Here is a 25,527-nt window from a genome sequence, read left to right on the forward strand (position 1 = left end):
CCATTTTTAACAGTAGTCAAATGCAGAGCAGCGAAAAGGTTAATGTGTTAGATTATATGTGGGAGTTACTTTATCTTAAATCTCTCATCACCCATGCCCCTCCCATCCACCCCCAAGAGTCTGGTCTTGCAAAAGGTTTTGGCTCAATGCTTGCAGAATATAAATCATTGATATTTCACTCTCTTTCATCATGCGTGCTGCTAGCTTGATGTTCAGAGGGCGTCAGTGTCCACAACACCACGCACGACTATTTATATGTTTTCCAATGTGGCTAAGGACGGGGCTCTGTTTTTAGCCGATCCCAAAGCCAAGAAACTGACATTGGCTGGTATGCCGCATTGGGTGCTTGATGTTCTCAGACTCCTCACACAAGCTTACGTAGGTCCGTGAACTTTGATTCACCTACTGGCCCCGTGAACCAAAAAGTAGGCCAACTTATTGCAAAAAAGTTCATAGTATTGAAAGAAAGAGTGCATCTCTTTTTGAGATCATATTAAATGACATGTTAACTCATTTTATGATTTTTTGTGATTAAGATATGCTTTTATTCGTCCCTCAGTGGGGAAATTTGTATTGCACAGCAGCAAGAGTACAGAGTCAATTAAGTAGTACAAAATACACAATATAGAAAAATAAACAATATAAACAACCCAAGTATTAACAAAATCAACAGTTTTTCCCAGAGTTATATACAATACAGTATGTAGATAATATGAAACGAGATGAGATATATGACCAGTCTATACACTGAGATCTTGTTAGAGAGTTAATCAAATCAAAATCAAATCAACTTTATTTGTATAGCACTTTTCCTGCAAAGAAATGCAACACAAAGTGCTTTATAGAATTAATACAATTTCCACAATTAAAAGGAAAAAACAATGAAACAAAAGAAAGCCCCTCCTTCCCACCCTCCATACTAGACCAACACATGCACACACACACGCAAGCACACAATCACACACAGTAGGGAGACATGGCATGGCACTGAGGAACAAGGAAACGCCACCTTTGAGGCATTAATAATAATAATAATAATAATAATAATAATAATAATAATAATAATAACAATAATATGAGGCATTATGGAAATACTTCACATAGAACTTAGTATATTGCATTTAAATCCCTTATTAATATTGCACATTGGTACAGTTGGTGGAAAAAATGTCATATTTTGTCATAGTTCAATCAATACCAGCAATAAATGATTAGAGTTCCATATTACGCATCACCATGTATGGATTCCCGCTGGCATAAAGAGCAAAGAGGGCGGCATACACGGCCTTTGCACGGCTGTCACTCCTCAGCGTTGTCAAACCTCTTGCTCAGCGTGCATCTAAGCTGTGCTTTCTCCCAGATTTTCTCATGGTGAGGTTTGAGTTTGATAAGCAGCCAATCGTTTTCATTGGAAAGCTCGACTTGGCCGCAATCTCCCCTTGTTTTTGCGATGCCAAGAAGAGATGAGGGATGGCAAAACGAGCCTCCGCAGTGACAAAGACACATGTTGACAATACATGATAAGCCTTTATACGTCTTAAGCTAAGTGATAATGCAACCGGATGGCAAGACGACAATATGCATTGTATGTGCAATGCAGCTTTAGCAATGGATTAACATATACTTTGGATTCATGCTGGCGTTTTAACACTAGAACTTTGGACCTTTGAGGGTACAGACTGGTCACTGGGTTACAGTGGCGTGTATAGAATAAATATTAATTTGTCCATTGTATTTTCTGGATGATTATATATTTTTTTACATTTTCTTAAGTAAAAATCACTGAATTTGCAGATTTGATTAAATCCAGGTAAGAAATCTAAGGTGAGGCCACCATGAGCGTGGTTTCCCACCTACCAGCACTGAGTTAGTGCATGGTAACTGCTAGTTTATGTTTGTCAGCATGTCGGCGGTAATATAATGTTGCAGAAACATTTATTATACACCATGACCTTTTACAGAATCTTTAATGACTTTAATGTAAGTGTGATGTCATTATTCTTGCTAATCAGACTATAACAGAAATATCACACAGGATTCACTTGCAGTATCGCTGCATCCTCAAGGGGTGGGAGCATGCATGAGGTAAAAGTTAATTAAACCATTGCCTGCCGCTAGTTAACAATGCATGTCATTGGGATACACCTATTTTGACTATTAAGACCTCAAAAAAAAAAAAAAACATTGCATGCTTTGATATACATGACGTGATCATGCATTATCAAGTACACTGATGATTACATAATAATAGTCGCAGTATCTTGCCGTATTTTGATGATTTAAACATTACCAAAATCTTTGATCATCTTATTGAATCTTTGTAGCGGAATTAAGAGCTAGGTAGTCAGTCACTTATCTAAATGGAACACGGTTGGCTTTTTATGGAGTCAAAATAGGTATTTCCCATGACGTCGGTTGTTAGCTAACTCATATTAACTTGTTTTGTCACACTAGAATGCACAGAAAAGGGAACTAAATACGTGCTCATGTTTCACATCAGGATTGTGGATGACAATCATTCATTCATTCATTCATTTTCTACCGCTTTTCCTCACGAGGGTCGCGGGGGTGCTGGAGCCTATCCCAGCTGTCTTCGGGCGAGAGGCGGGGTACACCCTGGACTGGTGGCCAGCCAATCACAGGGCACATATAGACAAACAACCATTCACACTCACATTCATACCTATGGACAATTTGGAGTCGCCAATTAACCTAGCATGTTTTTGGAATGTGGGAGGAAACCGGAGTACCCGGAGAAAACCCACGCATGCAGGGTGGAATTGAACCCTGGTCTCCTAGCTGTGAGGTCTGCGCGCTAACCACTCAACCGCCGTGCCGCCCGGATGACAATCAAAAAATCCAAAAAAAGTGCAGTCCCCCGGTGGGTCTTGCAGGTAAACCAGTTGAGAACCACTGTCCATTAACGATTATTAGTGCAACTAGACTTTGATCTGTACTTTTGACAAAGTACACCCTTAAACACAACTTATCTTGGTTCATATGCATCAGTGCAATAATTCCCAGAGCCAGGAAGCAAAGCAACAAGTCATCATCACACAACAGATGAGCAATGTACACACAGTGGGCCCCCACTGCCAGCCCCATTAAAAGATTTGAATCTGTGAAAGCGAGACGCGAGAGATGCCTGGTAAAACTTAATGGAATTTTTATGAGCTCAATAGACATGATGGAGACACTAGTGTCCTCATCAAGGCTGGAGCCATTCCTCACAGACATGTTGTGGCTTTGAGTTTATTCAACATTTAACAGAATACGATCAGTGACGCATTGGTGATGGATTCCTTCAGGAAGGGCGTATTGTCCCATCTCTCAGCGTATGTTTTGGCTAAAAATGACAAACTGAAGAGGCCTTGCTTGTTTCAAAATAAGAAGCTAGAGAGAGAGAGCAGAGGACTATCTTTCAGTGGTGACGAGTCAAGTTATTCCAGACCACCCTCTCATCTCTAAATTTACTCCGCATGATGTCATGATACACAGTCAAGTGACAACATCCCCTTTAACGTTACTTGGAACTTGATCTCCCAAAATCCTTTTACATTCTTGTTTTTATTATGTCATCTGGCAGGCATGCATACATAAAAGTTATGTTAGGGACTGTACTAGTGAATTCCAGTGAACAGACCAGTAATATCTATAGATGACTGCTTTCCTGTCATCTTAGCCCCTCGATGATACACTACCCCCCACTGGCCAACAGCCGCCATTACATCAACATGCTTCAATAGAAATACACTACATTTAGTTTGACTTGATATTGTGGCACAAAAAGAATACTAGTATAATTGAAAAATAATGTTGCTTTGTCTTTCCCAGACGTTCTTTCTCCCCCGCTCATTTGGTTGTTCCAAACCTAATTATTTTTGGGTCAATGTTGGAATGTTTACCTGCTTTTACTCCAGAATACTACACAGACGTCCTTTGCTAGTTCAAACATCACTGCCTCACTCTATCACAGTTTTTCAAAAATAAATCAATTAATAAATGACTCCTGTTTCATGGGCTGCACGGCGGTAAAGTGGTTAGCGCGCAGACCTCACAACTTGGAGACCAGGGTTCAATCCCACCCTCGGAGTTTGCATGTTATCCCCGTGCATGTGTGGGTTTTCTCCGGGTACTCCGGTTTCCTCCCACATTCCAAAAACATGCTAGGTTAATTGTCCATAGGTATGAATGTGAGTGTGAGTGGTTGTTTGTCTATATGTGCCCTGTGATTGGCTGGCCACCAGTCCAGGGTGTACCCCGCCTCTCGCCCAAATACAGCTGGGATAGGCTCCAGCAACCCCCGCGATCCTCGTGAGGATAAGCGGTAGAAAATGAATGAATGAATGAATGTTTCATCGTTGACTATAGTCAAAAATATTGAAATACAGGTTTTATGTAGTATTCTGGCCACAAGGTGTCAGTAATGTTACAATGATGGGATATGACAGAAGTTTAGATAACTTATGCACTGCATGGATCAGCCATGGCACATGACGCAGTGATAAGAAGTTTTCCTCCCATTCCATGTGGAAATGGTACTCTTTTTTTTTAATAAGTAAATTGCAGAGGGGCGGCACAGCGGTCTAGTGGTTAGAGCGCAGACCTCACAGTTTCTCCGGGTACTCCGGTTTCCTCCCACATTCCAAAAACATGCTAGGTTAATTGGCCACTCCAAATTGTCCATAGGTATGAATGTGAGTGTGAATGGTTGTTTGTCTATATGTGCCCTGTGATTGGCTGGCGACCAGTCCAGGGTGTACCCCGCCACTCGCCCGAAGACAGCTGGGATAGGCTCCAGCACCCCCCGCGACCCTCGTGAGGAAAAAGCGCTCATGTCTTATATCCCAGTAGTGATCCCGTAGTCTGCGTAATGTGGTGTAAAGAAAGAATAACGGGAGTATAAAAGGTGACTATAGGGGTGTTACTTCTAATAATGGTAAAAATCATATTTAGAAAGTCATACACAGGTTTTCTATGCTCTAACTATGAAAATATTCAATTTATTAATAGTGAATGCTACTCTCCGGAAATTCAAAGAATTCTGTGTGGCATTCAGCTTTTTCTCCTTAATCTCCACAGCAAACTCCAGCTTTATAGATGCTATGTTTGTTCTACAGGCGGTGTGTGTTGTGGTAAACATTGTTTAAAATTGGGACCAACCATATCCACATATCCAGATATGAAGCTATCCCCACAGGACTATAGTGATACCATGCACTCAATACCTCTCCTTGAAAGTCAACTGGGGAAAAAAAACCCTATGACCCTGATCAGGATACGCTGTATCGGAAATAGATGGATGATTGGAGGTCTGAATCTGAATATTCATGATTATCTTCATTGAACATAAAATACATAGCATGTGAATAAGCATGTGTGCATGCTTCCTTATGTGCACAGTGATGAACAGAAGGTCAGATGAATGCTGTAAACACACACCCGTGTCCTCCCTAGGCTGATCCTGCTCGCAAAAACTCCCTCTTTGCACTGCAGATAAACATGTGCATCTGCTTACATCAGGGGCTGTTGAAAGCGGTCTGCAGTCCCACGGTGAGGACTTTAATCTCATCCCCGACCACATGCAAGTGTCAATCTGCCTAGCCAATGGCGTAGTATCATTTAAATTATTCAAACGGTGGCACAGCAAGAAACCTGTGGCAAAAAAAAGTCATCAAATATTAAGCTTCCTCTTTAGTTAGAGTCAAGGTCGTGTTTTGGAAGCACATTGCTGGAAAACCTGGGAAAAGTGACTCATGCTCGATGCCGAATACAGTATGTAAAGAGTTCTCGGTTGTTCACTCTTAAACCACAATATTAGGTACATGCACATTGTAGTCTGATCCAATACAAAAGCTGTATTGGTGCGGCGTCTGCACTCTATGCATCGGTCTGTTGTGGTGAAAAGGGACCCGAGCCGAAACGCTTTACCGGTCAAGCTCCATTCCTCCCCTCACTAATGGCCATGAGCTGCGGGTTATGACGGAAAGGGCAAGATCGCTGGTAAAAGCAGCCTAAATGATTTATGTCTGTGGGGTGCCTCCCGGACGCCTCCATGAGGAGGTTTTCAGAGCACGTCAGGCCTTGGGGAAGACTCGGAACATATTGGACAAGTCTCTCAGATGGCCTGAGAACACCTCAGATCTGCTAGGGGAGGGGTCGGCAACCCAAAATGTTGAAAGAGCCATATTGGACCAAAAAAACAAATATGTCTGGAGCCACAAAAAATTCAAAGCCTTATAATGAAGGCAACACATGCTTTATGTATCTATATTAGTTATATTAACCTACTATCAAAATGACTAAGTTGGCTACAAATACATAATGAGCCTTCATGATTAAATGTTTATTTTCCCTGCAGCGCATCCTGTAGGTAATGACGCACCATGTGATTACTCTGCTGTAGATAAATAATTATAATAATAATACATTTTATTTGTATAGCGCTTTTCAAAATACTCAAAGACACTTTACAGAAGAATGGAGTTGAATAAAAGCAAGTAAACAGAGTGAAAGATACATTAAAGTACAACATTTATTCATTAATACACAGCTAAAACAAGAGTAAAAGCGGGGCACAGCAGTCAGGTATAAAAAGGTAGACATTAAAAACAGATGCCACCTCAAGTGTAACTTCTTTACAATATTAATAAATTATGTTTCATTGCGTTGATTAAATTAAAAAAAATGCAATAAAGAAATCACATTTTTGATGTCATTTTTATTTTGAGGATTCGAAAAAACAACAGCAATATGGAACGTGCATAAAGCGCCCCTTATCTGGGCGACAGAGTGCAATAAAACGCAGTCTGCATTTATACAAATAAAAGGTAAAGTATATAAAATCAAATTAATACAGTTTAAGTTTGAGCAAGTCAGTTCAAGGGTAAAACGCAGCAGCTGTCCTCTTCTCTTTTGACACGCAACCAACGTAGCTATCCTGGCGTTAACTTGTCAGGTAAGTGGGTAAATAGATAGATGAATAAAGTATCTACCTCACCAACGTAGCTATCCTCGTGTTAACTTGTCAGTGTTATTCCGCTCCGAACCGTAGTAAAGGCGACCTGACTTCAGCAGAGAAGGAAAATGTTACGTGTTGCTTCCAACCAACTTTATTTTAACATTCCCGCCCCGAGGCATTTCACACCGGACAAACTTCCTGGTTCAAAGGTCAGACAAGTTTACCCTACATAGCTGTCCAAGGCAAATGCCTGTAAAATTCGGACGCGAGCAACAAAACACAATAATATCTCTAAGTGTCATTCCAAATATATACTGACGAAAATCAGAAATCCCTTCATAAAAATAGCCACTGTGTTACTAAATGTGTGCCTATGACAGGGTTGTGTTCTTACCCGTTTAATGTGACTTCTGTTTTCGGACATGACTGGTCAGCTTCTCAACATCGGGCATGTAAGATGAATGGAATGGATGTAAATGAGTCGGTCCAAGAAAGTTTAAGGCTCTGTTCTCCTCAGTTATTTTTCTACTTTTCCCTGTGGGATCCATGGCCCATCACACAGCCCCTGGTTTGTTTACAACAGCCACCTGCCTGGCATCCCGCCCTGCTGATAGAAACGTGTGTCGCAGGTTATGACGCAAATCTTCGTAGGAAGAAATGTTGATATTTAATATTTACTCTACACATTTGTACAACATTGGAAAACGTTAAGAATGTTTGTGTCATATTTGTCCTCTTACAGAAACTATATTAAAACAAAAAATATATTTCCCTCCCCCTTTTTTCAATTTCAAACATTTTTCAAAAAGCTCCAGGAAGCCACGAGGGCGGCGCTAAAGAGCAGCATGCGGCTGCTGAGCCGCGGTTTGCGGCTGGGGAAGGAGAAGGATGCCTGGGCTTCATGTCTTGAAGTACTGCCCCCACATTGTAAGATGAAGATGGATGGATGGATGGATGGATGGATGGATGGATGGATGGATGGATGGATGGACGGATGGATGGACGGATGGACGGATGAATGGACGGATGGATGGACGGATGGATGGACGGATGGATGGACGGATGGATGGATGGATGGACGGAAGGACCGATGGACGGATGGATGAATGGACGGACGGAAGGACGGACGGAAGGACCGATGGATGGACAGATGGATGGACGTATGGATGGACGGACGGATGGATGGATGGATGGATGGATGGATGGACGGACAGAGGGACCGATGGATGGATGGATGGATGGACGGATGGATGGACGGATGGATGGACGGATGGATGGACGGATGGATGGACGGATGGATGGATGGATGGATGGATGGATGGATGGACGGAAGGACCGATGGACGGATGGATGAATGGACGGACGGAAGGACGGACGGAAGGACCGATGGATGGACAGATGGATGGACGTATGGATGGACGGACGGATGGATGGATGGATGGATGAATGGATGGACGGACAGAAGGACCGATGGATGGATGGATGGATGGATGGATGGATGGATGGACGGATGGATGGACGGAAGGACGGATGGAGGGATGGACGGACGGATGGATGGACATATGGATGGATGGATGGATGGATGGACGGATGAATGGAGGGATGAATGGACGAACAGACAGAAGGACTGATGGACGGACAGACGGACGGATGGATGGATGGATGGATGGACGGACGGATGAATGGACAGATGGATGGACGGACGGAAGGACCGATGGACGGACGGATGGATGGATGCACGGATGGATGGACGGATGAATAACGGATGGATGGATGGACAGACGGAAGGACCGATGGACGGACGGATGGATGGACAGACGGAAGGACCGATGGATGGACAGACGGACGAATGGATGGATGGACGTATGGATGGACGGACGGATGGACTAAAGTAATTATTGTGTGTGGGGAGGAGGTTGACTGTTGAGTTTGCTGATGTTTTGATGTGTTTTTTTACATTCATTTACGCATGCGCGTATGTCACAACAAAATGCCAAAACCCAGAAAGCTACAAACTGAGGACCACCAGTAGCAGTAGCAGCAATTGTAGTAGTAGTCGTACCAGAGCAAAAAAAATTCCTAGCAGTCGACAGTCACTAACACATTCTGCAATGTGCAGCCAAAAAGCTCTTATCACTTCCCATCGTTCTGACTTCTATAGGCAGCAAAGGTCTAAAGACAAAAACATGGTCATACGAGACCGTCTTATCCCGGCTGCACTGAGTAGAACAAAGACCATGCAAAGATGCAGTCGTTGATTCAGTGGCTTTTGATGCAGATCATTAGCCAGAGTCATCTGTGGGATATTTATACCTCTTGTGCCAGATGTGAGTCAAAACGATCCACGTTGACTCTCTTTTTTAGAGGTGTTTGATGTGAGTCCAGCTGAAGCTAATGTACCAATTACTGGGTTATTTTCAAATCCTTCTTAACCATAAAGTTCAGCAAGGCTCAAATAACAGGGTGTTGAATGTCACTGCCCGGTGGCGGTGTACTTTGTGTCTCTGCGCTGCATGACTACATTACCCATAATGCACTGGCTCAGGGTTGGGTTTGGCTTTCAGGAAATGATTTGGATAAGTTAAGGTTTCCATTCTTGATCATGCCAGAACTTTTCTGCAGTTAATGTCGCAACCGCATTGGCCCCTTTAAGTCATCATTAGACATTAGGAAAAACTGCGTGAGACTGCTAGATTTTCCTCGGTAGCTTCCAGCTGAGATGGAAAAACTGAGCAGGGCCGATGTGCTCTGTAAGCATTTTTTTTTAGTAAATTGAGCAAAATAAGACAATAATCCAAATTTTTTCAACCATTCACTTACAGATTTTTTTCTTTTTTTTCATCAAAACTTCACATATTATTGCTTTTAATAAATGAAGGCCAATTTTATGAAATGCTGCAAAGTACTTTTTCATTATTTCCTCCCTAAAAAACAAAATATAAAAAAAAAAAGAAAACATAATCGACTTGTAGGAGGTGATAAATCTCAATAGAATGTAATTTCCCCACAGAGATCTGTCTACCAGATGCTTCGCCAGCTACTTGTGGCTACGGCATCCATTTTTCACATATCTTTGCAGCTTCCTTGTTGAAATGCAAGAAGCCTGAACCCCATCCATCTATCTGACACTTTCAACCCAAAAGTGCAAGGCAGCCAACAAACTTTTTCACACTCTGCTGACATGCTAAAAAAAAAAGAAGTAAAAATTCCAATCAAATGGACTATGAAAAATGTTTCATATACTCACGCTTGACTTCTCAAACATCCTCTTCAGACTGTCAAGCGGGATGTCAAACCTCTCAATCCTCTTAGCTGCTTGCAGGTCCTCTTTGAGCACCGGATCTTCTGATGCTTCTACCTGTGGCCTGCGGTGACCTGGGGAGTGGATGCTTGAGGACGCTGAGCACGCCACCCCTTCTCCATTTCCTGATTGAGTTTCCATTGTCGGAGAGAAACCGTATATCCCCCCTCCTTTTACCTTCAGAAAAGGAAGTGTATCGAGCGGGTGAAGACTTAAAGGACTCTGGAAAAGGTGAATGAAAGCTGGATCCAGGAGTTGTTGGGGTTCGTCTTTATGTGTTGGAGCTCCACAAGTTGTGCTGGCTGGAAGGAAGAGGAGGAGAAAGTTCAGCAAAGTTTTTTCCCCCTCTTTCCTCATCTGTTCTGTAATTACTCACACAGACACACACACACACACAGAGAAGGAAAAAGAGACAGGCTGCCAGAGAGCAAAGAAAGGAGCAGAGACGTTCTTATTCACCACAAATAACCTTAAAGCAGCCTAGAGGGTTTTCATGCAACTCTGTGCTTTTAAATCCTATTTGGGTGTAACTTTTCTTTGCAGACATTTTGTCAGAAGTTAAAAAGGCAAAAACTATTAGCGTGTCTTCTTAGACTTGATACATAGGCCAAAGGACAACACATCAAAGTTTCATGTTTATTTATACAAATATGTTCGTACTTAGAAAACCTGTTTACAACCATCTAAATAGGTTTTTTAACATAACTAGAGCCCTCTATACATGGACTAACACCCCTATAATCACCTTTACACTTGTATTACCCAATATAGTTGACATAGTAAAAGTAAATAAGCCATTTAAGACATGAATAAGACTTGTGTGTATTGCTATAAGTGTGATTGCTAGAGGAGCTGTGTGGTGTGTGGACAGGAAGTGAAATCAGGGGTGTGGGTGACAGCAGCAACAATAGTTTGTTGTCTGTTGTGAGAGAATTTAAGGCATTTGTGTGTGTCAGTGAACTTTACAGCAGTGCTACTCAGATAGTGGGGAGGGGGGATGGGGGGGTGCTTTCATTCCAATGCAGACCTACCAACATGTACAAATTTATAGTACTCAATGTGCTTGTATGCTCTCCATTTTCTTGTATTTCCCTGGTTCAGTCTGTACAGTACAGATAAATGAATGAATTGCAGTTTATTTGTATGCAGTAGTATTTAAAATCGTGGGGGGTGTATTTCTTTTAGGGGGGCATGACAGAGAATAATTGAGAATAAAATAATCTTGCTATGGGGGGGTTTCTCAAGCTTTTCTGTGTGATGCTGTGATGCTATTTTATTTCATTTGCAGGTCAGTGCTGCCCTCTGTTGTACAACACTCCATGGTTGCACAATACTTTGCATTAGTGTCTAATGTTGTGAGTTTCGTGCACATTTCCTTTTTTAATAGGTTGTAAGATATATTACATACCCCAGTCAACTAGAACTGGCAACTAATCGGTTGACCTGAAAAGGTGGTTTCTGTTTGAATTTGTTTATTTTTAGCCTGGTGAATTTTATTAATTTAATGCATATACATTAAACGACTAGTCAACAGTATTTGTGCTTTTGTGTATAAAATAATCCGTTATTTAATGTATTGTATGCCAAATATTTGAAAATTGGCTGCAGCTTCACGCTTTGTTACACTAGAGGGCAGTATATCAACATGAAAAATAACACCCACCTTAACAACCACGTAGAGCCACATCGGCACCGTAAAGTAGAAAAACTGTCGTGACTATCAAACGCATTCTACATACTAAAAATACATTTTCAGTTTTACAATTTTTTTAGGGTAATAAATGTCACATAAAAGAAGCAAGTGTATTTCTCTGAGGCTGCACATTAGGCCTGAAAACATTTACTTTCGCATTGTCCCCCTGTTTGTTGGACACAGTATTGACTACGGTTCCGGTTTGCTGTCAAAATAAAAGGTTGTCGTTATACACTTGTTTCATCATAAATACATTATTTTTTTAAAAGATAACTGTACAACAATAACAGTCACAATAGTCGTTATTGTCTCTGTACGTTAAAGATTACAATGGTTGTGATGAAAACCGGATCTTAGGTGTCTTGCAAATCAGTCATCTTATTTTGAAATCAACCCAAACGTCATCGAACAGAAGGCTCCTCTCTGTTCCAAGCATCGGGTTGTTTTGGGTAACTTGACCCGTTCTCACTGTGGTAAAGATAGTGCTTTTCGCTATCCAGGTGACTAGTCTTCCGGTCTTTCTCGGCAAAAATCCACATTAACAGGTACGACTGTTGTTATGACATGTAAGACCGCTGTGAATGGACAGGTTTGGTAAAAACGAACCGCTTCTGTCACATGAGTAGGAGGAGGAGGAGGAGGGGAAAAAGGGAGGCTAGAAAATAGAAATGGACATTTTGACAGCTAGCTTGCGGCTAGCCTGACCAGGTAAGGTCGTCTAATGCTGTACGCTTTGCCGGAAGATGAGTGAAGGCGTTACACAGCTGTCATACGACAGGTGAGGCTAACTGAAGCTAACTTGTAGAGCACACAAGAGACGCAGGCATTTCCCTTGTGTGTGTGTTTTTGACCGCGTAATGTCCATCTGTTTGTGTTGGGATCTAACAGGGCAGCTCAAAGTGCATCTAGTTCTTGTCGCTTCGCTACAACTTTAACAGTAACTGAGTCTGTGCTTCTGTTCTGACAGTGTCAACATTATTCCGGATGTCGACTGACGGATTTTAAATACCCATCGATCACCAACCAGGGACGTTTCTCGTGGAATATATACTGATTTTTTTGTGGGATATGTCGCCAACGGGGACGGTCATGATGCTGATCCCCAGTAACCAAGGTTGATGTCTTGACTTAATGACCATGAAGATCCCAGAAAAGTGACCTCGGTGGAGCCTGCAGCCCAAGGGTGCCACTTATTGGGCACTATGGCATCCAGTGAGAGACTATACGAGGTCTGGATGCTCTATTGCACTAAGGTGAGCTCTCATTACTCCATGTTTCACTGTGGCTGATTTTAATTCATGTTGTGACGTCATTTGCTAACTAATAGTGTAGAGCCTAGTATTAATTCAACTTGCAATGAGGGGTGTCTAAACTTTTTCCACCAAGGGCCGCATACAAAAAAATGAAGGATGCGAGGGTCACTTTGATACACGAGAGCGATCTGAATAAAGCATGAACATCTTTGCTTTGCATTAGTGTAGGAATATATGCTATGTCATTAATAATTAAAGTGCAAATTTAAAATGTGCCAAAAAGTGGCCCACACACCACGCTTTGGACACCCCCGGTGCAAGTCAACATTTAACAATTTCTGTCTTTGCACACAACAAAGCAGAACTGAATCATCCACCCCAGTGTGTGCTACAGTGGGTGGCCATGGTAGGTTTCAAAGTCCAAACTTGGAGGCTCTGATGATACGGGTACTGATGCAATGAATGGTGCTGTGTTTCGACTCGAGGAGATGAATGACTTGGCTCTCAAGCTGAGACAGCACGCCTTGAGTCAGCTGTTGGCTACATTTAATTCACCTGCCAATAAATCCTTAGCATTTCCTCGTGTCCAATCAAAAGAGCCTCCCTGAGCCTCTCCTCACATGAGTCGAGCTGCAGCAACACACTCAGTGCCCACAGTAATCCCCCGCAATAACACGCACAGTACGCCAACCCACTCCCACTCCCCTCCACAGTGGTTTGTAGCCCATGAAAGCAAAGCTGTGTGTTGAAGCAAAGTGTTGATCACATGATCTTGATGGCATAGTCTTTTCAGTCTGTGGTGTAGCCGCACAGATTTCCACATTTACATGTTTCCTTTGTACTAGCAAGAGTGTGTCTGCATTGACTCAGCATGACACTGTCAGAATGAATCTCATCAGTTATGGATTTATTCTGGCCATGAGTGTCTCTTGGCAGGTTGTGTGAGGAGAGTTTGATTAAGTCTCATTTTGACATTTAATTCATTTTGTGCTGGAACCTATCCCAGCTGTCTTCGGGCGAGAGGCGGGGTACACCCTGGACCGGTCGCCAGCCAATCACAGGGCACATATAGATAAACAACCATTCACACTCACATTCATACCTATGGACAATTTGGAGCCGCCAATTAACCTAGCATGTTTTTGGAATGTGGGAGGAAACCGGAGTCTCTGGAGAAAACCCACACATGCACAGGGAGAACATGCAAACTCCATAAAGAGATTGTGGAATCGAACTCGGGTCTCCTAGCTGTGTGGCCTGCGCGCTAACCACCAACCACACGGCCGCCGACATTTCACACTTTAAAAACCATGCCTGATATATGAGCATGAAATGAAAAGATATAGATAAGCGGAGTGTTGTGTATAAAGTTGCTCCAGCAGTCTTCTTACTGCAGTGAAGTGATGAGCGGTCACAAGCTACAGCTAAAACCATTACGTAACCAGCGATCCTCTTAGGTGCTGTCATTGGCTCGTGCCTGTGTGTTGTCACTGCACAGAGGCAGCTGCAGGTTGCTGCTGGTATCATCCCCCCCTCCCACCATACAGCATCTACTAGTGTTTGTGGTTCAGTAGACATCCTAGTTCTTGCTGCTGCAGGAAACTCAACAGTGAATGGAAAAGGGAAGTAAATGGGATCTGTAGCTACTTTCTAATTGTTTACATTTATTTATACAGTCAATTTATTCCAGAATAGAAATAATCTCATCTATGGTCAGGATGCTGCCATCATAAAACTTGTATTTATATATGCACCTTACTATACAGGTACATTATTAAGTAAAAAAATATTCTTATATCCCATATATTCTTCTTTTTTCAGGGTGGTCTTTCTTGAATAGGAATAACAAGTTAATTGTTTGTTGCTAGCTTTTCCCCCTTGACTGCTGATTATTATAACTCACTCAGAACAGTGCAAACCCATGGAATAACACTGACGTCACTGTCTTTGTGTCAGACATGCCTTGTGGGGTTCTACACCATCCCACACACTTCTTCAAATGCACAAATACTGTGACGTCACGGTTGGTGGGAGTTGTAAGCCATACACTGTGACCACATCCGTCTATAAATTCTCCCCGGAGACAAGCTTTTTTTATACTGTGGTTTCAGTGACTCCATCCATGTCACCTCCACCATAATGGGTCATTCACCCAAGCAAAGCAGCAGGCAGACCACGCCTGTCTAGAGTGTTGGGGCACTTGCTGGAGCCACAGTAGCGCAAACTCCCAATTATTAAATCAGGATATGATGTCATGATGTCACAGATCAGCAAGTTCTTAATATAGCAATGAGTGTGATCAAATAGCTTTTATATAGGGTTTAATATAATGGTAGACACGTATGTACACATATAATACATAACTATCATTCATGATATGCCTGCCTGTCTGTGTGGCCATGCTTAAGTGTTTGTCTGGATCGAGTGTCGAAGGCAGAGGGTAACAGGGACTATACAGTGTAGGGTGTGTCCCTGTCTGCCACAACCCAAACCCTCAATGGGCATCTGTCCTCCAAAGCTGCTGTCTAAATGAGAACATTCTTACACACACACACACACACACACATAAACACTGCAGTCAGAGGGGGGAAACCGCTTGCTTGCACTATCACATGCTGGAAAGTATTGAGCATTTAGCCAATAAATTCAGTGACAGCTCAGTCAGCATGCACTCATTTCCCTGATTATGGCATTAGATTCATGCACAGCCTTGTTTGTCCAACCATATTGGAATGGAATGGAATGGAATGGCCTTTATTGTCATTATACAAGATGTACAACGAGATTGGAGAGCTTCTCCTTTCAGTGTAGTAGTCAAGTAAAAAAAAAAAAGACAGTTTAACAAGATATATACAAGATATCCAAAATATACACATAATATTATGCAGGGGCAGACATATTGCAGATATATTAATTTTAGTGCAATGATAAATGGGTCTTAGTGCAAATAATGACTGGTGTATACAGATGAGTAAAGTCACATATGAGTGTATTGTATTGGGTTGTTAAATAAATAAATATGTTTGAGGTAGTAACAGAGGCAGTGATGGAAATATTGCACATTTTCATTCCACTAATAACCGGGCATGTTATATTTTAAGTGTTATTACCTTCTCGCTAAAAGGTTATGTTTATTTATTTGCATTGTATGGCAACAAAAATATACACTTTTGTATTTATCAAATCTGTGTGAGCGAGTATTTCTCATTTTTCATAGATAAACCATCCACCTCACAGATGTGGTATTAGACAGCATATTTTCTTCTATACTGGCCACAATAAAAGGCCACACCATAATGACCAGTTTCATCACATAGCAATTGCAAATTTATTGCAAATTTTCCCACTATTTTGATGACCAAAGATTTGCACAAACTGGCAGTCTCGTCATCCTCATAGGGTCTCAACTTGGTTGCAGTTTGTTGTTGTAACTGAGTTGAGTGCAGAAATGCACACATTTGGATTTTGCACTTAGAAGAGGCGTTATCTTCATTGATGAATGCCAGTTGTCACTGTACAAGGCAGATGGCAGACATCGTATATGGTGTTGTGTGGGTGAGCCTTTTGCTGATGTCAGGAGTATGATATGGACAACAAACACAGATGCATTTTATTGCTGGCATATTGAATGTACAAGACAAGCTCTATGCAAAGGAAATGTGTTACACTGCATGAGGCAAATGCTGGTCACACACACCCCGCTATCACCAATACAGTAAACCTGCACAGTTTGGAGTGTCCTTTTATTGTGTCCAGCCTAAGGCACACATTTGCAATAATCATGCTGTTTAATCCGCATCTCTTTATGAAGGTATTTGACAGAAATTGGCCTTTTGGTTGTATAGAAAATGGTTTAGATCTTGGAGTTCAATTCAGGTCGAGTGGTTAGCACGCAGACCTCACAGCTAGGAGACCCGAGTTCAATCCCACCCTCGGCCATCTCTGTGTGGAGTTTGCATGTTCTCCCTGTTTTCTCCGGGTACTCCGGTTTCCTCCCATATTCCAAAAACATGCTAGGTTAATTGGCGACTCCAAATTGTCCATAGGTATGAATGTGAGTGTGAATGGTTGTTTGCCTATATGTGCCATGTGATTGGCTGGCGACCAGTCCAGGGTGTACCCCGCCTCATGCCCGAAGACAGCTGGGATAGGCTCCAGCACCCCCGCGACCCTTGTGAGGATAAGCGGCAGAAAATGAATGAATGAGTTCAATTCATGAAAGATGGGAGCAAAAACTTAAGTGTTTTTGCTATTTTCTATTTTGGTTAAGTGTATATCAGCCTTTTTTTGTGTTGTTCCAAGGATTGTAGCATGTTTGTGGTAATCCACACATGTAGACGTCATACATAATTATACAAGGGGTTTAAATTTAACAACTTAAATCCATCATTTAACATGTTGATGTTTTAAGTCCCCGTTTGGACTTGTCCTAGCAGATTCTAATTATGTAGCATCATAATTGATGAAAGAACCAGATTAACCAGATCTAAGGGTAAACAATTTAACATTTCTGATTTGTCACAAGACAAACCCTGAGCAAAAGTGCTGTGCACTTTGAGTGCAGATCTTCTCCTCTCCGCATTCTTACGACGTGGCCAGTGCTGGTGTTTCTATAGTCACAGGCCTGTCCCAATGACTTCATGAGAAAAGCAGCAAGCTCACTTCCTGCTACGGTTTGGCGGATTCTCACACTGGCAGGCACACAGAAGCAGTCAGCCGTCATGAGATGAGCTGTCAGGGCAGATATGATACACGATTCATTTGTTAATCTTAGCTGTGCATCTTATTAATGTTCTTTCTATTGTGAGAAAATGCATATTGAAAATCCACATTGTGACATATCACCCACATAATTGTTCATAAACAATGCTGACATTTGCTATCCAATGCTTGCTAGCAGGTGGACTCTCACCCTTTAGTTTAGGGGTCTCAAACATGAGGCCCGCGGGCCAAATGTGGCCCGCAGGACACTAGTTTGAGGCCCCCGTCTTGATATGAAAGTTTAATGTTAGTGTGGCCCGCGCAAGTTTGATATGGATGCTGTATGGTATCATGTACCCAGAAAAAATTATTACGTTTGATTCATGTTCATGTTAAAGGTTAAATAACTGTTAATAGTTATCCTCCCTATCCATGTGGAAGTGGTAAGTTTTTGGCTATTTAAGTTTAAAGGAAATAACTTGAAGGCTACCGTTTAGGCCGCTAGCTCTCTAGTTTGCGAGTTAGCATGTGTCTCAAGACCCTGCAGTTGCACAATATGTTGTAAATAAAAAAAGTATAAATGTGACTATAGTCGTGTTTTGTCATGTCTACAGGGCTCTAATAATGCTTTGTTAATTTTAACCTGAAAAAAATAATTTGTCTACCCACCAACTATATGTGGTTTCTTAAGTTTTTATTATTTGTTTTATTATATTTATTTATTACTGATTGATTGATTTTTTTTTATTCTTGATTTTTTAATTTATTTTTCATCTTATTTTGTGCAGAAAAATAAAAGTTAAGATATTTGAGAACAGTGGAATGTTTTATCAGAGCTTTTATTGTAGAAAATCGGAACCAAAGCACTGAAAACTATGTATATATATTTTTTTTTTTTTGAAAACCTGATGTGGCCCAGCCTTGCCCAGACCCTAGCTCCAGTGGCCCCCAGGTAAATTGAGTTTGAGACCCCTGCTTCAGTTAATCTTTTCAGACAATTTCATCATCTTCTCTGCACTCCACTTGTGCCTTGTGGGCCAGTCTTTCTCTGTGGCTGAAGTTGCCACCCCGTCGCTGTCTGGGCTTTGTTCCAGGAATTTAGGATATGTCGATCAGCCGGCTGCAAACTGACCTCTGCCGCCCCCCCTCAGAATGTAGTCTGTCTTGTTTTCTGCTCCAGCAGGTGCATATTGTGTCCTGACACTAAGATAAGAAAGCAGATAAGTAGCACTACTGCCTGAAGCATTTACTCTCACGTGCTTTACGTGCAGCTGTGACGTGAAATACCGGACTGATTTACTTGTTCAGTATGCTCATACGATTTTTTTTATAAATCTTTCCACAATTGTATAATGTGCCTGAGTACTTTGCTGAATGCACGCTTTATTCAAGGTTTTTGTCAGAATATGACAAATGGAAAATGTTTCTAGACACAACTGTTTAATGACGACATAATCAAACCTTAAAAATGGTTCTCATAATTTAACCTCTCTTCACTTCAGAGGGACCCAGACTACTTGAAGCTATGGCTGGAGAGTTTCATCAGCTCCTATGACCGTTGCCTGGATGTGGACTTTGAAAAGCTGCCATCAAGGTAACGAGTTACTCCAATCAGATGTTTTTTTATAGTTCCTTTCTTGTCTGTGCTCCTCCCAAAGCTCAAATGCAGGGACACCGATGTATGACTGACTGCTTTGTCACTGTTACCGCCTCTCTGTATGCACTCAAGAGTATGAAATGTTGATTTTTTTTTAACTCACCCTTATCCACCAAATAGGGTTTTGTTATTTTCTCTGTTTTTGCATGTAGCCAGCATGCACATCAGGAAGTAACTCCGCCTTAAAGTGCACTTACAAACTGAGACATGAATTTGTGATCTTGGTCAAAGTGACTCATATTGAATACACTCGTATTGATAATTTTCTACAAAACTTAGCTTATATGGCCTTATATGGTGCTGAGTCTGAACAGCAGAACTGGACTTTTAAGGTGAGAAAAATGTTGGCATTTTCAATAACATTTGAATTAAAAAAAGACATTTTTTTTTTGTAAAAACTATTGTACCGTAACGCAAACATATCGAACCATGAATTTTGTGTATCATTGCATCGCTAATGTTCACATTTGTCTAAATAAAAAAATACATTAAATTTACCCCTTGTGGTCCCTTCAGCAACACAACCCCAGTATAACACTTCCTGTAACTGATACGTCTGGCCATCAAAATAAAAGCAGGGCTGTAAAACATGCACACTGAAGCCACACATTCACTCCACCCTTTGGCTTTGGCTTTGCAGCATGTTTGAAAGAGCAGCCCTTTCTCGCAGCTCTCTTGCATCAGTAGCTATTCACTAACGTGCAAAACAGACTGAGTGGTCGAAGTAAATATGTTCAAACAGACTGCTCTTAGCATTGGCTAGACAGTGTTGGTCATTATATTATCTGATTTTTTTCCGCTTGTTGTCACCTGCCACTCACTGAGTTGCATTGCAAATGGCATAGTGTTTATTTCATTTACATCACGTCAGGTTGGATTGTATTTTGCAAGGGAACATTGCTTGCGTCTCTGCTTGATCATTCCTGTATAAACAGGCCTTTGTTCCAATATTGAGCTTTTGGATAGACCAACAAAGGAATGTTTAATTTTGGGAACCCTGAATCTGTGTTCTTGTATGTGCAGGCCAGAGGAGCCACCGCCAGTATTGAGCCTCCTCCCAGACAACATCCTGCAGGTTTTGCGCCACCAGCTGCTGCAGTGTGTCCAAAAGGCCTCTGACGGCCTGGAGCCCGAGCAGCAAAACCTGGCACTGCTGCTACTCAAGTTCCTCATCATTGTGTGCAGGTCAGGACAACAAACATATCTATTACACAGTGGTAACATCATTTCAAAGGTCACTGATGTCCTATGAAGGCTTTGTTTTTTATGTTGTGATGCTTTGTTTGTGTTTCCAATTACTTCTAAAAGGAACCTGTCTAACGTGGAGGAGATTGGCACTTGCTCCTATATCAACCACATCATTGCCATGACGACACTTTATATTCAACAGGTCTGACTTGTTCCTCTTTATATTTTGGAAACTTGAGCTTGTGTGGCTGTACCTAATGTTGTGCTACATGAGTTTAGAAATCTATTGTAAAAGAGGTATGAAATTAGAGATGATATTCCGCATCCACAAGAGCTAGCTTCTGTAGCCGAGGATCGGACCGCCAAGGTCTCCGCATCCGGCTGCCACCCAGCACAATCTGCATCCGACCCCTTTGTCGGATGCGGACCCATGTCTCTTTGGGCTGTGCCCGGCCGGGGCCCATGGGTGCAGGCCCGGCCAGCAGACTCTCGGCATTGTGCCCCTCCTCCAGGCTTGGCTCCAGAGGGGGGCCCCGGTGTCCAATGGTTTGTTTCATCCTGGGGGTCTATTGAGCCACTCTTTGTCCTGTTCGTCATGGGGAACCCTAATAGGGGCATAAAAGCCCTAGGATCATCAAGACGCGCAAACTCCGACGGTAAAAGATGAATGGATGAAAGAGGTATGAAATTAATTATGTGTGCTCTTCCAGCTGAAGAGCAAGACCAAAGAGAAGGAGTTGGTGGACCAGAGCCAAGCAGAGGAGTTTGTCCGTCATGCACTGGCATTCTGCGAGAGCCTCTATGACCCTTATTCCAACTGGAGGCTTCGAATATGCGGGTAATACCACCCAACACATACTATCCTTAAGCACTGAAGTGCAGCGTGCCATTGGGAGCATCTGTGCCATTGTTTTAATTCTCGTGACCTACACACATTTTTTTCCTTCCAGGGAGCATTTGGGCACAGTCGAAAGGAGTAGGCAGAAGTACAAAGCAGCTCCACTTACTGTGGAATTTGTACCTTTCTTTTACCGTAAGTTTCTCATGTTCAGCTCCCCACCTCTGCTTGTCATCCCATTCGTGTTTCTACTCCTGCACAGCAAAATCAATGCCATATCTCTTTTTAAGTGGTAATGTAACAATTTAGCTGATTGTACTCTGCTGGCCTTGTCATGTTTGCCAGCCATTCAGATGAGATCATAGTAAACACTTTTAAAACAAGTACTGTCTTGTATTCAAGCATGAAACTGAGCTTTTATTTATTTTTAACCAAATTTTCATAATTTCAACCTCTTTGTGGACACTTCCAAGACATCACAGCTCTTGTTGACAGATGAGTTAATGGATTATCCGGGACCACCTTGATGCAGAATACTGTCTTGTTTTGTGCACATTGTGTGCTCACTGTGTGCGATTTGGGGTCCACTAATCCACCCATTTGTCCGTATATGTTATTTTTTTTAGAGTGTTTTCAAGAGAGTGAACATCTGAAGGAGAGTCTCAAATGTTGTCTATTGCACCTTTTTGGTGCCATAGTAGCGGGTGACCAGGTAAGGTCAGATGTTTTAATGAAATTAGTTAACAGGCTTTTTCCCCACTACACAAGACAAGGATAAGATACAGATGATCCATTATCCTAAACTTGCTTATACATATTCATACTATATATATTTAATATAAAAGAAAAGTAAAACATAATACAGCATAATTCTACAATCATTTTCCCCTCTCCTCATCCATCTGGCAGAAGAATGCTGTACTTGCTATCTCTCCAGCCACCATGGAGGTTTTGGTGCGTGTGCTCGTGGACTGCTCCATGGGTAGCTGCTCTGCAGATGAAGGCGAAGATTGGGACAGTGAGGCCCCTGATCGGAAGGCCTGTCTGACTCTGGGATGTTTGAGGGTGGTGGTGCAGTGCCTCCTGGCCGCTAGTTCTGACCAGCGGCAAGTGGAAATAGCCTCTGTGCTAGAAAACTACTTCAAGCTGCTGAACTCAGACCCAGCGGCTGTGGTTGCTGCACAACAGCAACAACAGCAGCAAGCCAAAGGACGAGTGCCAACACTGGGCCGACACTGGGAAAGCCGCTTTGTGGCTTTGCAAGTGCACATGCTAGGTATGGCATTCACCTAATTTCATTTCATTTGAATCCCATTCATGGGTTGCATGTTGAAACTACTGATTAGGTTTTTAGAATATTTATACTTTCATGACAAAATATTCATTGGTCCTCTGTGCCTGGGGTTTGTTTACCTGTCGCTGCCTCTCACTGTCCTACAGATACAATGAGGGACATGTTCCTGTGTTCAGACAGACCAGTTCTACAAGCCATCTTCCTCAACAGTAATTGCTTTGAGCATTTGATACGACTGCTACAGAATAGCAAGGTAATGACACAGTACGTGACTTGCACATTCAAAGAACGATTTCTTATCACCTAGGATGTAGATACTGAAATGGTTTCTCATATCTTGAGGTTAACACAGACAAGCTTATTCTTTTTAGCAGCAATTTCAAATGTAACACATGGGGCTGTGGCCTCCAACATTTATTTTGGTCTTGTAGAACTTCATCATGATTATGTATTTTGGAAACTTCTAGTGTAAGAAAAAACATCGTGCACGTCATGCATGGTAACTCTCTACAGCTCGGCTGGATCACCGTCACTCCTCCATACATTGACCCTGACTGGGGGGGTCAGGTCTTCTCACCTTTCATTGGCCACTCTACTCACAACATCCTTCCTCCCTCCCTGCACCGACCTTTGTCCCTTCCTCTCTCCCGATCTCTCACCTTCTCTCTCTCCACTCCCCCACCACAAGCTATGTTGACGTCTTGCCTGTTGTGTGTGTCAGCTGGTTAACGCTAGGTGCACGGCAGCAGACAAGGACCAGAAAGATATAACCAACAACAGGTTACTGACAAGAGACAGAGACACTCAGGTACAGCAGAGAAAGTCCCACGTCATCCTCCTCCCTCATTCACCATCCATCTCCCTTAATTTCACCAGAGCCAATTTGGCCACTCCACAGCAAGACCTTCACCTTTCCAGAATAATGAACTTTATTGAGCTTTAAGCATGACGATATTGCTGAACATATAGCGCTCTTAGAGCATCAACAAGAAGACATACAGCACTTCAGTGAGCCTTGTTCAACTTATTGCCTCATTTGCAGAGGCGTAATCCCTCCATTGATGTAGATACTGTGAGGACTGGCGGATGGCCTCGCAGTTGGCCAACTACAATGTCCCTTTGTTGTAGCTTAGTGGTAACCTAATGCAGAGGCACATGATTGGTCGTGTTTGGTTATTTCTATTATGTTTACCTGTTCAGTGTCCAAATGTAGCTGTATAGCCATTTGCATTATTGAAAAACAAAACAACAAATACAAAATTGACTCAAATTTGAGCTATTTTGACAGCAAATCTGGAACCTTGCTGAGGAGTGACCTCTATGCCTCCCATGCTGCTTTGCCAACCCCACTTAATGAAATGCATTTTTCAGTTTCTTCGCTCCGTTCACCCATCGTCCTGGTTTTCCTCATCGTATTATGGGTTTTACTGAATGCTTTCACATTGGAGTGGTGTTTGTCCTCCCAGAGTTCAGGGTTGTGAGGGGATCTGGGCTTCCGTGTTCTCAAGTGTGACATTTTGCATACAATCCAAGACTCAGCTCCATGTTTTATTTTCATGACACATTAGGAGCAGGACAGAGCTGGATGGTGAAGTGTTTGTTTTTATGGTTTTGCTTCTGGGATATGGGTTGCATGTCGTCTATGTAAGAAGCAGGCTTCCTTTGTGATTGGCTGCGTGTATCAATTTTCTGTGTATTGTATGTGTGTGGCGGTGGGTATTTTTTTTTTATTTCTTCTGTATAACCAAGTAAGCTTCCCGCTCTTGTCAGATCTCATGCTGTCAACTCAGTGGATTGTCTTTTTCAAAGACGCATCTTTTCACAATAAGATCTGCAGTACCCACTGTGATCCCTGTGGCTACTGCCGTTCAGAGTTCTTAAACATTTCTGTTTTGCACACACACTTCCATCTTCTTTAATTTCATTGTGGTTTGACATTTATTTTACCTTTTATATATGTGTGGCTTTATATTACCATGCATGCTTTTTAAGTGATATAAAATCTATATTAAATAAGTGGTTGCTAGTATTGTTTGAGTGACATAGTTGATATTTTTTAGGTGTTTCAAGGACGATTAGACTCCCTTGCTGTAGCAACCATAAAGGCCCTGACAACGGTGATGCATAAATCACCAGCTGCAAAGGTAAAGGCATCATGTATTGTAATGTTAGTGCAGACCTGCCAACATGTACACATTTATAGTATTCAGCATGCAGTTTGACTGCTCCCCGTTTTGTTGCATTTTCCTGGTTTCGGTTTCAAGTTAAGTCGGTTTCAAGTTAATACAGGTAAATGAATAAATATTAGTTTCTCTGGTATTTCAAATGAAAAAAAATTATAGAAAATAATTGAGAACCACTGGGTTAATTGAAGATTCAAAATCGGCCATAGGTTTGAACATGAGTGAATGTTGGGAGTATGTGCCCCATGATGAAAGTCAGCTGTACAGAAAATGAGGTAGAAGCAATCACATTTTTTTCGAACATCCCACAGGAGGTGTTTAAAGAGAGGATTGGTTACAATCACTTGTACGAGGTCCTCGTCTCGCTCGGCCAGCCATCTCGACACCTCCTGAAAGAGCTGATGAACATGGTGATGATGTTTTGATGTCTTTTGCCATTTTGCTGCTTCTCATAAGTC

The 25,527-nt window shown here is 42.1% G+C and overlaps 2 protein-coding genes across 5 annotated transcripts in view; one reads left to right on the forward strand and one right to left on the reverse strand.

The window, feature by feature from the left end:
- The window catches only part of xirp2a (xin actin binding repeat containing 2a), a 65,571-nt gene extending 55,081 nt beyond the window's left edge, over window positions 1–10,490 (reverse strand). Inside the window, exon 1 of the mRNA XM_058051731.2 lies at window positions 10,209–10,490. Coding sequence (XP_057907714.2) covers window positions 10,209–10,403 — 195 coding nt within the window. The 5' untranslated portion in view covers window positions 10,404–10,490. The remainder of the gene's footprint in view (window positions 1–10,208) is intronic.
- Window positions 10,491–12,302: 1,812 nt separating this feature from the next.
- The window catches only part of nbeal1 (neurobeachin-like 1), a 30,141-nt gene continuing 16,916 nt past the window's right edge, over window positions 12,303–25,527 (forward strand). Inside the window, exons 1-13 of one of the 4 annotated variants that reach the window (XM_058051482.2) lie at window positions 12,303–12,500; window positions 12,923–13,208; window positions 19,412–19,503; window positions 20,590–20,751; window positions 20,875–20,956; window positions 21,465–21,592; window positions 21,705–21,787; window positions 22,219–22,304; window positions 22,502–22,868; window positions 23,033–23,139; window positions 23,608–23,694; window positions 24,947–25,030; window positions 25,381–25,479. In XM_058051482.2, coding sequence (XP_057907465.2) covers window positions 13,158–13,208; window positions 19,412–19,503; window positions 20,590–20,751; window positions 20,875–20,956; window positions 21,465–21,592; window positions 21,705–21,787; window positions 22,219–22,304; window positions 22,502–22,868; window positions 23,033–23,139; window positions 23,608–23,694; window positions 24,947–25,030; window positions 25,381–25,479 — 1,428 coding nt within the window. In that variant the 5' untranslated portion in view covers window positions 12,303–12,500; window positions 12,923–13,157. The other 3 variants (XM_058051484.2, XM_058051483.2, XM_058051486.2) reach the window with 3 other exon arrangements.

The sequence above is a fragment of the Doryrhamphus excisus genome, linkage group LG15 (assembly GCF_037039965.1).
Source record: "Doryrhamphus excisus strain RoL-2023G ecotype Guam linkage group LG15, RoL_Dexc_Guam_v1.1, whole genome shotgun sequence".
Lineage (NCBI taxonomy): Eukaryota > Metazoa > Chordata > Actinopteri > Syngnathiformes > Syngnathidae > Doryrhamphus > Doryrhamphus excisus.